At 39.1% G+C, this 15,459-nt stretch overlaps 1 protein-coding gene across 1 annotated transcript in view; it reads right to left on the bottom strand.

Moving 5' to 3' along the window:
• The window catches only part of SLCO6A1 (solute carrier organic anion transporter family member 6A1), a 68,710-nt gene extending 59,351 nt beyond the window's left edge, over positions 1-9,359 (bottom strand). Inside the window, exon 1 of the mRNA XM_045848341.1 lies at positions 8,912-9,359. Coding sequence (XP_045704297.1) covers positions 8,912-9,359 — 448 coding nt within the window. The remainder of the gene's footprint in view (positions 1-8,911) is intronic.
• Between the last annotated feature and the right edge of the window lie 6,100 nt (positions 9,360-15,459).

Below are 15,459 nucleotides of genomic sequence, written 5' to 3'. Positions count from 1 at the left end.
TTAACATAAAAACTAATTTGCAAAGGTATAAATGGCATAGAAAAGTATAAAAGTTATAAATAAGTAATTAAGCAAACATATAATAGGCCTAATTAAATTTGTGAGGGAATTATATTGCAAGACACCATAAATCCAACTTAGAACCACAAGAATTGAACAGTCCAAGAGTGGCAGAAAACAAGACATAAATACTTTGCTGCATCCAAGAGAACAATGTTTTCAATTTTCATTTCATTTTATTTATTCATTTGTTAAGAACTATCATTTTAGATATGGCGAAGAAGGAATTATCCCAGGCAAAAATGTCCTGTCAGTAACTATGTCCAGCTCTGGGGTTCGGGTATTAATTCCCCATCTAATTCAGGAATATCCTTTAACCTAGAGATGAAATTGTCAAGTTATAGCACATGGTACCCTTTTATAAAATAGTACAGAAAGGGAAGTGAAAAAATAAAAAGTTGGAATACACACACAAATGGACTGTGTATATACCTAAAAAAACGAGAAAGAAAAATGCATAGTTTCTACAGTTTTTATTTCTCTAAGCAGTTATGAGACATAGTTGATATTTATAACCTCCTTCTTCCTTATTCACTTCCTCTTCTACCTCTGAACCCACATAACATATACATTATTACAAAGCATATACTTCACCTTATAGGACAGCACCCCAAACTTTTTGATGGTTGTCTCCTAGCTGAAGGCCTATCTGAATCTTCAGTAGGACATTATAATTATCTACAAGGCCAAGAGTTTCTCATTACTGAGATACAGAGAAAGATCAGTGAATTCCATAAATACAAACTCTTTGAATGTATTTCTTTTGCTATAAAATGAATTTATTCATTAAAGGCAATGTAATAAATAAGATGATCACAATGGTATTTAAGGCATTTGTGAGGTCCAATTATAGTTGTTTTTTGGCAGAAATATGGTGATAAAAGAATCCATATTCAAAACAAATATCTGTTCCAATGAGAAGCAATTATTGTCCATGCCATAATAAAAGCAGATGATGCAATCGATTTGCCTCCAGGTAGCTGATTGATTTCATCAGGAATGGAGCCATTTCCTGGATTGTGATGACTCTTCCTGATTGGTAAGTCAGGCACTCAGTACAATAGCCAGATCACCTCCAGTGAAGATAAATCTATGGATTCAGCTCTTGCATAAACTCCATGCTTGATGCAATTGAACATGAGCTCATTGAACAAGACATACAATGGTTGGGAAAAGGGGCTGGCTCATATTCACAGGATGGTTATCTATGTACTTCATTACTGAGAGCTTCACCTACAATGGATTTCTTTGGTGAACATTTGCAAAGGGTAACTCTGCCCATTCAGAGACACCATGTATCTGGCCCTCCTAGTCATTATTGGGCAATGGCAGCATGGTATCTAGGAAATACAGACAATCAAATTATACTGCTCAACGTTCTGCCCACTGGGAGGATTTCCTGTTTGCTCAGTTTTTCAGGGACACCTCTGAGTGGGACTATTATGTTACAATAGCATACTTCCACCTTCAAAAACCACAGGCACAAAAGATTATGCTTCTTTCTTAGTAGTGAGTGGTACAAAGAAAATTTTCCTGTATGTTAGAAGAGGTAGCCCTGCATACTCCAAACCAACTGGTCCCTAGAGACGTCACTGAAGTGGCAGGAAAATTTTGGATGTTGAAGACATTATCTCCCAGGGCAGACTTCAGGTAAGTCATTCTGAGAAGGCTGGGATCTGAGTCTAGTTATGAGTGTGACAGCAGTAAGGGGTGGTGAGATGGGTCATGAGGGCAACCCACGCTCCCTTAACTCAGGTAAGACAATTTCATGTTTTCAAGCAGGGAATTGCTTTTTCCTCAGTTATAGCAAGAAAAGTTGCTCCTACTGGGAAAGGAGATTTGGAATTTCAGGACTGATGGTCCTCAGAATCACCGAATTCCACCAAATGCTTTCATCCCAATTCTCAGGGTCAAACAATGCCCCAACTCTCACATGCGTGGTCTTATGAATCCATGAATTCAACTTGTATTGTAACTCTACAACCATGAATTAGGGTTGGTATGGTACTATTCAAAATATGCAGTATGTGGCTAAAAGTGATGAGATTCTCTTACAACCATCGGAGAAGCTCACACGTTTTCTAATGATGCCCTAATTTTCTTCCTGTAAACTTTCCCGCACAGTCAGAAGGACTCAGTCAGTCAACCCCAGAATCTTTGTAGTCTAAGGTTCCACCATAGAAGTCAACTGCAGAAGCTGTTGGTCTTCCAAAGGCTTGCTTTCAATACGACTTTATCTCAGGCAACATTTGAAATAACTCTTTTGTCAGCATATGCCATGGAGTACCCAGTGTACCATATTCCACAGGCACGAATAGTGTTTTTACTGCTTTCAAGCCCAATTAGGTCAGATGACCAATCCAGATTCCCATCTTTGAGGGCTGGTTTGTTTGTTTTGTCCTAATTCAATGCTTGGTATGAAGAAGTACTATATAAAAAATTATATGATTTTTGCGATTTATAGGTCAATTAGTTTAATTACATTGGTGAAGCTAAAAGTTTAGTCAAAAACTTTTCAAACATTTTCATATCTCAAAATATTTTTACAAGGAATATTATTTGATACATACATTAATCAATTTCTTAGTCATGGTTCTCTCTAATGAAATGTTATGAATATTTATCTGAAGAATAGATATTTTAATATGATCCCATTTCTAACAGTTCTCATGAATTTAGTTACAATCCATCAAAGCTGCTTTTTGTAGTTCCACAGCAAAAGTTGACTCAGCCAGACTCGCTTGCTCAAACCACACCTGTCTCGAGACTGACTTCTGGCTCCTGGAATCCTCCAAGCCCTCCAGTATTCTGCCTCAGAAGAGTGCTTTTATATGCTTGAAGCCTTGGGCCACACAGTGCCAATCAGATCAGGTAGTTTATACTAACAGGGTGGTTTAAGGTGAATATCTGTTGTATGCCTGAGGCTGTGTCAGTTTAATTAGCTTATGTTAACAATATATTTAGGTTTTGAACACCTTGTTTGCTGGGGCGGAACATGAGGGAAAGTATTGAGGTCTGAGTAGCTAAAGTCAGTCACACAGATGCTGCATGCTACGTGACTCACCCTCCTGCCAAATATCTTGGACATTGAGGCTCATGTGAACTTCCTTGGTCAGAAACTCTTTGCATGTGCTGAAAAATTAAGCATATCTACGTTTCCCGACTAGGAAAGGACATATGGAAGCTAGGGCATTGTTTCTTCTAGATGTTATCCCACGTGCCTTTTTTCTTTGCTGATTTTATCCTTGTACTTTAATAAATCATAGCATGAGTACAACATCATTCTCTGGGTCATCAGTCCTTCTATTGAATCATTCAGTCTGAGTGAAGTCATATGGACATACAATATACTAGTAAACAAATTTGAAGTTTGTTAAGGCCTCCTAAAGACTCTTCACTGTAGATTATAATATTTTAATTGAGAAAATACTTTCTACAATTTTGTATCTATGAAAACACTACTAAATAGTGTTCCTGTCCTGTTTTATACTGAAATATTTCACATGAAAATCATTCATAGAATCTTTCTTTGACACATACTTTAAAATCTCTTCAATACATTGTCTGTATTTATTATTATTTTAAACATTTTCCAAAGGTAAATGTGCAAAGCCATACCCCTTATTAATTTCATTGTAATATATGAAAAAGAATCAGTCATTCACTATATTAAGATAATAAAAAGCAAAAACAACATGAATATCAGAATGCCAAAAAAGAAATTTGACAAAAACCCAATGCACTTTCTCTCCAAAGAGGACATACAGATGGCCAAGAGACATATGAAAAGATGCTCAACATCACCAATCATCAGAAAAATTAAAATTAAAACCACAATGACATATTACCTCACACTTGATGTCAGAATAGCCATCATCAATAAATCAACAAACAATTGCTGGCAAGAATGTGGTGAACTCTTTTGCACTGTTTGTGTAAATGCAGATTGGTGCAACCAGTGGCAAAAGCAATATGGAGATACTTTAAGAAACTAAAAGTGGGTCTGCCTTTTGACCCAGAGATCCCACTTCTCAGAATATATCCAAAGGAAGCCAAAACACTAATTCAAAAGAACATAAGAACCCCTGTGTTCATTGCAGTGTTATTTACAATTGCCAAGATGTGCAAGCAGCCCAAGGGTCCATCAGTAAATGAGTAGATAAAACAACTATGGGACTTTTATACAAGGGAATACTACTTGGTCATAAAAAGAAAGAAAGAAAATTGTACCCTTTTCAACAGTATGGATGGACCTGGAGAACATTATGCTAAGTGAAATAAGCCAGTCAGAGAAAGATAAATACTATATGATTCCACTCATATGTGAAATCTAATGAAGAAATGGAACTAACAAACAAAATAGAGACAGACTCATAGATAGAGAGCAGGATAACAGCCGAGGTGTGGGGGGAAGGGGAGGGTGTGGAGGGATTGTGCAAAAAGTAAAAGGACTCATGGACATGCACAACAGTGTGCTGATTGCAGGGCAGGGGTGTATAAGGGGACTAAAAGGAATGTAAAAAATACAATAAAATTAATAAATGAGATAACAAAATTTTTATTATTATCTCAATATACTTTCATAATAAAAATATCCAGTGAACTAGGAATAGAAGGCAACCTTCCCAAAATGATAAAAAGTACATACAGTGTGGGACAGAAGAGTGGATTTACAGTTGTGAGTATATAAAACACAGAGTTTATTCTTTCATTATTATTTTTTAGTTACTGTATTACTTTCAATATGAACAACTACTTTTGCATAAAAGTAAACCTACTTTTGTCCCATCCTGTATAGGAAAATTCTACAACACAACTATAAAGTCAATAATAGAGTTACCATATGACCCAGAAATTCCACTCCTAGGTATAAACCCCAGAGGGAAAAATACATATATCTCTCTCCACACAAAAACTTATACACAGTTCCTGCTCTATGTGTAAGGACCTTGGAAGTCACCACTCTGTCCTAACTAGAAACAAACTTAACAAACTGAAAAATTAACAACTCTTTGGATACGTAGAAGAGGGAAAGAAACAGCAAACTTGATGAGATTGTAAATTTAACTGTCATCATAACTCACCAAGCCATACATTTAAATTTTGTGTTTCATCCCCAGAAATGTCAGCTCTGGGGTTAAATAAAAATGAGAGCTTATTTTAGAACTTTGATGGGAGTTTGTGAATTCTCAGACCATACCTTGAGCTAAAAGTTGAGACCTGAGTTTGTCATCACTCCTCACAAGTGCTTAAGGTCACTGAAAAGATTTGTTCCAACACCAGATTCTTATAGTCACCATTTCTACCAAAGTGCAGGAACCTCTTGGGTTTTCAAGGTATATGCTTCAGTTGGCGCTTTATTGCAACCAGACATGGTGATAACTTGATGAAGTATGATGCCACTGCATGACAAGAATCCATTTTGTACTGGCAGAGAGCTCAGCACTTTGTTCAAGATTAAAGGCATAATAAAAACTCCTAAAATCCTGTCTTTGTGGGTATATCTTCTGGGACCACTAGTCATAGCAATTCCATAATAGTCTGGATCCAATCAGGAGAGAGAAACTACACAGTAATTTGAACAAAGACAGTTTAATATAAAGGATTATTAACTATAACAGAGAATTAAAGTAACAAGGAATGAGGTAGTAAGAAGTAAAGGGAATGCTAAGGAATATAGAAATAAACAGTATAAGGAAGAGCCACTTCCTCTAGGGCTGAGATAAAACACTCAAGGGCTGAAATCAGACAGTGTGAAAGAGGACAGAACAAAATTTTGGCAAATTGAATCCAATAACATGTAAGATAATAATAATTCAGTAATAAGGGTTTACCCCAGAATTGAAAGGTTGTTAAAATATCCAAAGTAAAAGAATGCAGTATATAACATTAACAGAATAAATAAGAAAAACCAGCCCTGGCTGGTGTGGCCCAGTGGATTGAGCAGTGACCTGTGAACCAAAGGCTTGCTGGTTTGATTTCCAGTCAGGGCACATGCCTGGGTTGCAAGCCAGGCCTCCAGTGGGGGGCACTCAGGAGGTAACCACACATTGATGTTTCTCTCCCTCTCTTTCTCCTTTCCTTCCCCTCTGTATAAAAATTAATAAATATTTTCTTTACAAAAACCATATAAGAGTCTCAGGAGATACACAAAAAATGATAAAATTCAGTACCAATTCATGGAAAAAAATTATCAACCAACTAAGAATAAAAGGGAAGACATGTAAACTGATGAAAGGTATCTACAAAAAGAAATCTAGTTAACATATTTAATTGTGAGGCACTAAATTATTTCTACCTAAAATCAATAAAAATACATGAACTTCTTTTTTTGAATTCCTGCTCAACATTTTTACTGGAAGATGTAACAAGTATAGCAAAGCAAGAAAAAGAAAAAGCATACAGATTGGGAAGAAGGAAGTAAAACTGTGCTGATTCACAGATGTGTACGTAGCTGGTGACCTTTCACTTTGTGGGACCATGCCCAGGCCACTGGGCCATGCTGGCCAGGGTAAATCATAAAATTTCTAAAAGACAACAAAGCAAAAATTCTTCATGACCTTGATTTAGGCAATGTTTTTTGATAGAAACCAAAAAAGAATGAACCATTAAAAATTAACAAATTGGACTTCAACAAAACTGAACAGTGCCCTAAGTGGGTAGCTCAGCTGGTTAAAGTGTCATCTGGATGTAGATACATGAAGGTTTGGGTTCAGTTCTGGGTCAGGGCACATTCAAGAATCAACCAATGAATGCATCAATAAGTAGAACAACAAATCTCTCTCTTTCTTTCATCAATCAGTAAGGAAAAAATTATTTAAAACCTGAATCCCTTTTTCATCAAAAAAGACATAGGTGAAAAAAGAAAAGAAAAACAAACCACAGACTGGAGGGAGAAAGGGATGAAGAGAGGCAGACAGGCAGGCGGGAATGCATGGCCTCGGTCTTGTTGGGAAACATCAAACATGTCCAACTTGAAGTCCAGCATAAGGAATGAAACACCCACATATTTTAAGACTTCATGGACATAAGATGAGTGAGAGAGGGTGAGGGATGAGGAGGAAGTGTTGCAGATTAAAGAAGACATCCAAAATATAACAACTAAATGCATCATGTGTGCCTACATAGAATTTGGGGTCAAAAGGAAAGGAAACACTAGTGAGACAGTTGGTAACACCTGCACAGGGCCATCAATTCCAAGTTTGAGGTTAGTGTGCACTGACAGTCCTGACTGGAGGGTGAGGAGGGGTTACATAGGAGAGAGTCTTCATTTTGGGAAGATGCCCACTGGAGTATTAGCAATAATGGGACACCATGCTGAAAAAATTGGTATGTATAGGGAAAGAAAAGGAGAAGGAACAAATGTGGTCAATGTAAACCACTAGAGAATCTGGGAGAAGGACACTCAGGAATTCTTGGCACCCTTTCCGTATGTTTGAAATCATTTCAAAATTGTTTAAAATGTAACAATAAAAATATCAACTGAAAATAAGTAAACGAAGAGATATACCATTTTTATGAATGGAAAACTCAATATTATACTTAAACTGAGCTAATGACCTGCATGAAGTCACTTAGTAGGTATTGGAACTAAAACCATTCACTGTCAACCACTTGTTCAAAAGACTTAAATGGCTCATTACCCACATAATAAGGAGGTTATGTCAAGTTAGAAAGTGCCTACAAAGAACCTTACTCATCACCTAGTACGTAAGAGGGAAATAAACACCTAGTGTTCTTTCAAAATTCTCCACCAGGTATTTAGATAACCTTATAATGCAGCCACAATTTGTCTTTTCCTTTTTTATACATTTATGTATTCAATACATATTTATTGACTATCTTTTTTGCCTCAGTCACTTACTATATTAGGTCCTGGCTGGGTTGGGGGACAACAAATAAAATAAATATAATTACCCTTTCTGATTCTTAGGTAACATTATCCTGTCATTCAGCATTCTGAAAAAAAGGCTTTCCTGTATCTGAACATTTATATCAAAACCTCCCATTTATTCATTCATTTCCTTATTCGATAAAAATTCCTTAACTACCTCCTGGGATATCAGATCTATACCTATTTATCAAGGCATAATTCAAATGCTTCTTCCTCAGAGAAACTTCTTCGATAATCTGAAAAATAAACTGATGACTACTTATTTGTTCCTCTCATATGATTCTAATCACATTTAGTCCTTTTTCATTGCACTTTTAGACACAGCATTTTAGAGAAAAAAAAGAGATCATGTTTGGCAAACTCCAATGCCATGAGTGTAAACAGGCCAGTGATAAGGAACCTAAGTGTAATCGTAATGGTGAGGGCCTTGGCTGAGCAGGGAATGCATGACTCTCTAAAAGCATTCAAATTCACATTCTTCCACAAACTGTGTGGGCAAAGATGCACACCCTGGAGTCTGGGTTCTTTCATATAGATTGTTTGAGGTTCCAACTCCACCTCCTCAGTTCACCCCCAATGAAACAAGATCCAGGCAGAAATGACATGGCCAGTTTGTCTCAAAATTGTGAGCAGAAGCAGAAAAATCCTGGTGGTCACAATACTGTCTTCAAGGTTAATCCTGCAAGCGATTCAACCCTGAGCTTCTCAGTATTGGTGACCAAAAAATACTAATGACTCAAAAACTACGGTCCCCTATTACCCACACTGTGAGGGGTAACTGCGTCAATAAGGTGTTTGATAACAGAAGCCCAAGCCATGGTGGCAGCCTGTTTAACAAGCTTTTATCCTAGTCATACCTCAAGAGCATTGGAAAGGATAGCTGCTTCCAGGGGAACCACCTGGTTCCTCTGCTGCCTCCCCCACCCATGCACCCCCACCCCGCCCCCTCAGGCTCACCCTGAGAGATCAGCAGGATGCAGAAGAAAACCATAAAGCAGCGCATATTATTAAATCGCTGACAGCTGGGAATAACTATCCAGCCCAAGCTACAGAGCTTCTCCAAATTTTCATTCTCTTCTCCCGTGTTCTTGACAACAGAGGGTGGGGACCTAGCCTTCTTTCTTTTCTTGCCGAAACTGATCACGGAAAATGAAAGCGCCCTGATTAACCGGGATTTTTTCTTGACCTTCCTGGCCTCCTTGCCCTCTCTGGTCTCCCTGGCCTCTGTGGCCTCCCTAGCCTCCTTGGCCTCTCCGGCCTCTCCAGCCTCTCCGGTCTCTCCGGTCTCTCTGGTCTCTCCGGTCTCTCTGGCCTTCATGGCTTCCCTGGCCTCCCTGGGCACCGTGCTCCCCGCAGGCTGAGCCTGTGTGGCCTGGGGCTCCACTTTCACTAGGGCTTCAGGCATTGCAGGGGGTGTCTGCGGAGGCCAGGGCGTGGCTCACACTGGGGACTGACTGCTCCGACTCTTCCAACTGACCAGCCCGCGGGCGTGGACGTCATGGAATTGGCGCCCGCAGCCCAGGTCTCCAGAGGAAACGTTCCTTCTTGAGCTAGAGGCAAACATCCCTGCCAGAAGGTTGACAGTTGGCCTAAGAAAACTTCCAGGGCTGTTTCCTCTTCACTTCTGTGTGGGAAAGGAGGAGGGGGAAAAAGTTGGGGACTAGTACTATTGGATTTTGATAACTGTTAATATGGAAAGGACCAGCATAACTCTAATGGAAGTAATCTCGTTAGGAAGCAAGGAAAGAGAAAGATGCAATAATTGGACAATGGAACTGTGTCCCCCAACTCCCCCAGATATTACTTTTTGTTTTCCCAAATTGAAAAACAAAATCTCACTAGAAACACCCTGAAAATTGTTTAAACCAGTAAAGTCATAAAACAGTGTTCCAATGAATGCTCCTCAGTAAAGTGTTTTACATGTAGAAATTATCATCCTGGAAACTCTATCTCTATCTAGCCAAGGACAGAAAGAATTTTAGGTCCCAGAGTATGATTTACTTCCCCAGGTACAAAAGTCTAAACTAAAAAGAAAGAATGTAGGAGACTAGCTACAGGACACAAAATGTATGTATTGTTTATACAAAAATGTGACTTCTTATTGGTTTTCTTAGGCAACATGTAAGTTACTCAGATCATGTATGTGGGGATGGTAAACTGTCCAGGAAAATTGAAACTATCTTCCCTACCATGTAGTAGACACTGTGTCACCAAAACAATCCAGCTCCTTCAACAAGTTTTTGTGCTGCTAGAAATTGCCGGGGCTGGTAGACCAGTGAGGGGGAAAATCACTGAAGAGTTGGGAGAAGGGTCCCACAGGCCCCACCACTAGCCTAGGCCTGAACTTGCCTCTCCAGCACTCTCTGCCCATCAGTGAGTAGAAATGTTCATCTATACTGAGAGATCTAGTGTGTCCAATATCTAAAAGGGGAATCATCAGTCACTATGTAAGAAGGAGCAATGCCCTTTTCCATGTATCTTTCCTACTTAACTAGGATGCCCCCACATTGCTTCAAGACATTAATAAGCATAAAGGGAACACACTTCCTAGGAGGTAGGAATGTGGAGAGACTCATTTTATGCTTTGATACCAGACTAGGCATGGTCTGGAAGTAGAAGGGAAAAGACAGCTCTTTTCAAAATAAATGGTACTAGGACTTTTGCTTCTACTCAAAACACAGAGAACCAAGTAGAATGTAAACTCCACTCCAACAACAATACTCCAAAAGAAAACTGGGCAATAAAAACACTATCACCTTTTCTGTCCATCAGAGACCTGTATGTCCAAAGCAACAAGGTAAATTGGTTCTAAAGGCTAACAAACCCCTCAGAAAAAGAACGGAACACACAGGCTGTTTCACCTTTGGTAGAGCACCGGGTATTAGACCTGTGGGGTCAGACGAGACCTTGGTTGAGCAACCTCGGCACTCTCATTCTGTCTAGGAAAGAATTCAGAGCCGAGACTCAAACTATAAGAGAGCAGATATTTAGAAAATCACAGAAGTAAAAGAAGTGATCCATAGAAGAAATGGGCATAGATACAAGTTGGAGAGGCAAAAGAAAGGCCCCGTCTCTGGTACAGACATGCTGGACCTGCTGCAAGCTCTCCAGCACTCATAGTTTCACATAAAGCACACGGTAACTACAGGACCCATTAGAAAAATGTAAGCCTGTGGTTAAACAAAACCCAAATCCAACTCTATTTCTGTTGACATCAACAAACCTACATTAATAGTCAGATAAAAGAATCATCACTTCTAGTTATAAATACATCTGTCTCCAATTTTATTTTATATACAATGTCTTGAATTTAGTATCAAATGGTATAGCATATACATAATTGAGGTAGCAGAGAAGGAACATGAGGTAGAATTATGTGAAGATATGATGGTCACAAATTACATACAACTAATGAAATATGTATAACCATATATGCAATAACCTCAGAAAATTCTAAACAAGATAAATATGACAAAAAACACACCTAGGCATATCATAGTCAGGCTACTAAAAATCAAAACTTATTACAATAGTTTGAAGAAAGTCAGGGAAAAGAGAAACAAAAGTTGTAGAGGAAAAATTTATATGTGTATGTAATTTCTGATATATGATCAGAAGTATATAGGTCATAATACAATAAAACTATACCTTGAAAATATGAAAGAAAAACCTCCAAGAATTCTTTATCCAGCAAAATATCTTTTGAAAATGGGTCAAGAACTGTGAAAAATCCTCAACAAAATACCAGCAAACCAATCCAACAATACATAAAAAGAATTATGTTTTATGACCAAGTGGGATTTATTCCAGGAATGCAAGGTTGGTTTAACATCTAAAGAGCAATTCATGTAATACACAATATTGGGTTGGCCAAAAAGGTTTTTTTTTCTGTAAGAAGTCCTTAATGGTAATTAGTTGTCTTTAACTTCTTATGAAACAATTCATTAGATAATATTGGGACAGCTGTCATACAGCGTGCATTTAAAAAAAACTTATCAGTAGGAAGATGGTGACAATGTAGTTGAAAGCTGAGCCCACTTGCTAGTGCACCCAACTGGGACACCTAGCTGATCTTCCAAAGAGCAGAGTGAACAGCCAACAGAACCCCAGCTAATATAAACTTTGGAATCCAAAGAGTACAGAGGACACTTAAAAACGTGTCATAAGGAGATTCTGTAGTCCAACAGGAAGGTCCCTGGACCCTGAGCCAGAAACCAGGGCTGCTATGGGAGTTTTGGAGGAGAGCTAGGTCAGTGGTAGCAACCTAGCAGCTCTCACCCCTCCCAGGGCAAGGAAGTCCCAGTCCTGCTCCATAAGAGACCTGGACTCTTAAAGTTGCTGTGGGGGATAAAGAGGCAGTCAGTGACACACAGTTAGAGGTGTACCCCAGCTGGGGCAGTAATCACTGGCTAGGACAGTACCACAGAAACTGGGGAGCTGTGTGACACCTGAAGCTGGGAGAAGAGATGGGCCACGATTGGCCATGACCCAAACAGATTCTGAACTGGTCAGAGTTGGACTGTGTGGGAAGCCAGGTGCTTGTTAGGAGTGGCAGATGCCACCCAAGGGGATTTTTGTCAAAGAAGGAACTGGGCCTCCATGCAAGGACCTCGGCCTCGCAGGAACCTTGCACACTCAACTGCTGCACAAAGCTGCCCGGGCCATCAAAGGGGTATGGGTAAGATTTGCTCCCACTCAAGGTGCCTCACGGATTGATCAAAGGGGGTCAGCAAGGGCTCAAAGAGGCAGCAACAATCAGAGAGACTTTTTTCAATAGAGGAACTGAGCCCTCCATGCAGGGACCTCCTGCACACTCAGTGGCCAGGCCAACAAAGAGGGAGGAGGGTGGGCTCAATTTGCTCCCACTCAGTGCTGTCCAAAGGGCTGCAAAATGAGGTAGATTATAAACACCAGCCAGACACAAATGCACAGAATGGATAGTTTGGGTCACACACTGTGGGCTGGAAACTGGGCACCTGTGATTATTGTAGCCCAGACTGAGCCCTATCCCTGGTGAACCACAGGAAAGGGGGAAATGGCGCCCAGCCCCAGTCTGCCTGCACATCCAAGAAGACCTTCAAAACAGGCTTGGCAGGTTTAAAATCAGCAGGAGGCTTTTTTTCTCCTTTCCGGAGTAAAACAATAAGACCTAGAGCTGTGAGAAAATCAGAGACAGATCCAGAAAGAAGTCAGAAGGTAAACACCAACAGCTGGGACAAATTTCACTTTGCTACCTTTCAGAACTTGCTTTTTTTTTTTTTTTTCATTTCTCTCCTTTCCATTTACTTTGGGTTTTTCTTTGTTTGTTTTCATTGTTTGGTTTGTGTCTTTATTCTCACTTTCATATTGCATTTTAATTTTTCTTCTTTCACTTCACTTGTATTACAAATAACACACTATTCTTGGTCTTTTACTTTTTATCCTTTTTATTCAGATTATGTACTTCTTATCATACTATTGTTATTCCAAATCCCACACAGCACGCTTACCTGGTCTTAATCCATTTCACCATCCTCCTGAGCTTTATTACTGTTGTGGTTAACTTTATTTTCTCTCACACTGCACCAAATTCCTACCCCTGACTCTTACTATTTCTTCCCCATATAACCTTGCTTAAGCATTCTTCTCTATTAAGTCAGCTCACACTCTTTTTCCCTTCTAATAAGAGTCTTATTTCTTTTTCACCTTTTGTAAACAGTGGCTAGTTGGATGAAATATCAGGGTTATTGCTGTACTTTTCCAAGGAACTTCTGCTTGTTCAATACTTGTTTGTACTTCAAATCCCATAGAATACTCTCCCGCCATCTTACTCCATTTCACCTTCACCCTATTCCTGATCAGTTGAATGAGGAATTTTATTTCATTGTTTTCTCTCTCCCTTTTTTTTCTTTTTTCCCCTCTTTCAACAGGGGCTTTACTCTTACTCTTATCAGTTTTCTTCCCCCAACCATACTATGTTCTATTGTTCTTCACTGTGACATCTCATATTCACTTTTCACAATATACTTATTCCTGTTCCACCTTTATGAAACTTCACTCAGCTGTCATTGCTAGCAACCCTGCTGTAGAAAGGTTCATCTGCAATTTTGCTTCCATTGGTCCACCACCTATTCAATTTTGCTTCAAATGTCTTAGTATACTATGTCTCTTCTTGCCCCATTGTTGTCATCACTCTTTCATGTTTTATTTAACGTAAATTTTGTTCTCTCCCTTTGTTTACCTTGGTTCTATTCCAACTGTTATCAATTCTCCTCCTTAACCACACAACAACATTTCCCCCTCTGTTAGTCATTTCATATTCCTTTTTTTATAGCTTACAATATCTGCTGTCTCTCTTTACTTTTATTAATCTTGGATCAATTGCTGTTGAGACTGCTGATGTGGTAGGGGGGTTCTTTCTGCTGGCGTAGGATTGGTTGTCTGGTAATAATTCTGTGTTAACCAACATCTGTACAACAGCATACAAGGTGGGAGGTGTGAATACCAGTAAACCTGCTGGAGGGGAGAACCCACCAACAAAGGAGCCACCAGTAGAGAAAGCTCAAGTACAAGAGAGCCCACACAAATGGAAGAAAGGGCAACCCTAGAGAATCCAGACAAGAAGATCAAAGAGACCACTCCACTGAGTTCCACAGAATCCCTACCACAAAAGTTCACCTTACAAAGACAGCTGGCAAAGTAGAGCATCTGGTATTGCAGAAACAAACAGAATGAGTCATCTGAAATAAGGAGATTAGAAACATCTGCAATTGAAAGGAATGGAAGATTCCCTAGTAAAAGAGCTAAATGAAATGGAGGAAAGCAAACTATTAGATATAGAATTCAAAAGAATGCTTATAAGGATGCCAAGGACCTCATAGACAGCTCCAAGGAACTGAGTGGGAACTACAACAGCATGAAAAAGGAAATAGAAACTATAAACAAGAAGTAGGAAGAAATGAAGAATACAATTTTTTAAATAAAATATACAGTATAAGTAATTACAAGCAGGCTGGATGAAGCAGAAGGCCAAATTAGTGAGCTGGAAGACAAGGTAGAAAGAAATACACAGGGACAGTAGCTGCAAGAAGAAAGACTCAAAAAGAAATGAAGATAGATTAAGGGAACTGCCAAACAACATGAAATGCAACAACATTCGAATCATAGGAATACCAGAAAGAGAAGAAAAGGAGCAAGGGATAAAAAACCCTGTTTGAAAAAATTATGACAGAAAACTTCCCAAACCCAGAGAGTGCAAAAGCCATGGAGTTCAGAAACCACAGAGGGTCCCATTCCAGATGAACCCAAAGAGGCCTACTCCAAGACACATCATAATTAAACATCATAATTAAAATACCAAGTTTTAAAGACAAAGAATCTTAAAAGCAGCAAGAGAGAAACCAGAAGTACCATATGAGGGAACTCTGATAAGGCTAGCAGTTGACTTCTCAATAGAAACACTACAAGCCAGAATGGAACCATAAGAAATATTCCAAGTAATGGAAAGCAAAGGCCTGAAACCAAGA

This window comes from Phyllostomus hastatus, unplaced genomic scaffold (assembly GCF_019186645.2).
Source record: "Phyllostomus hastatus isolate PE091 unplaced genomic scaffold, TTU_PhHast_1.1 phas_contig_58, whole genome shotgun sequence".
Classification (NCBI taxonomy): Eukaryota; Metazoa; Chordata; class Mammalia; order Chiroptera; family Phyllostomidae; genus Phyllostomus; species Phyllostomus hastatus.
Note: the sequence above shows the minus strand (reverse complement) of the source record. Positions and strands in the feature narration are given on the sequence as shown.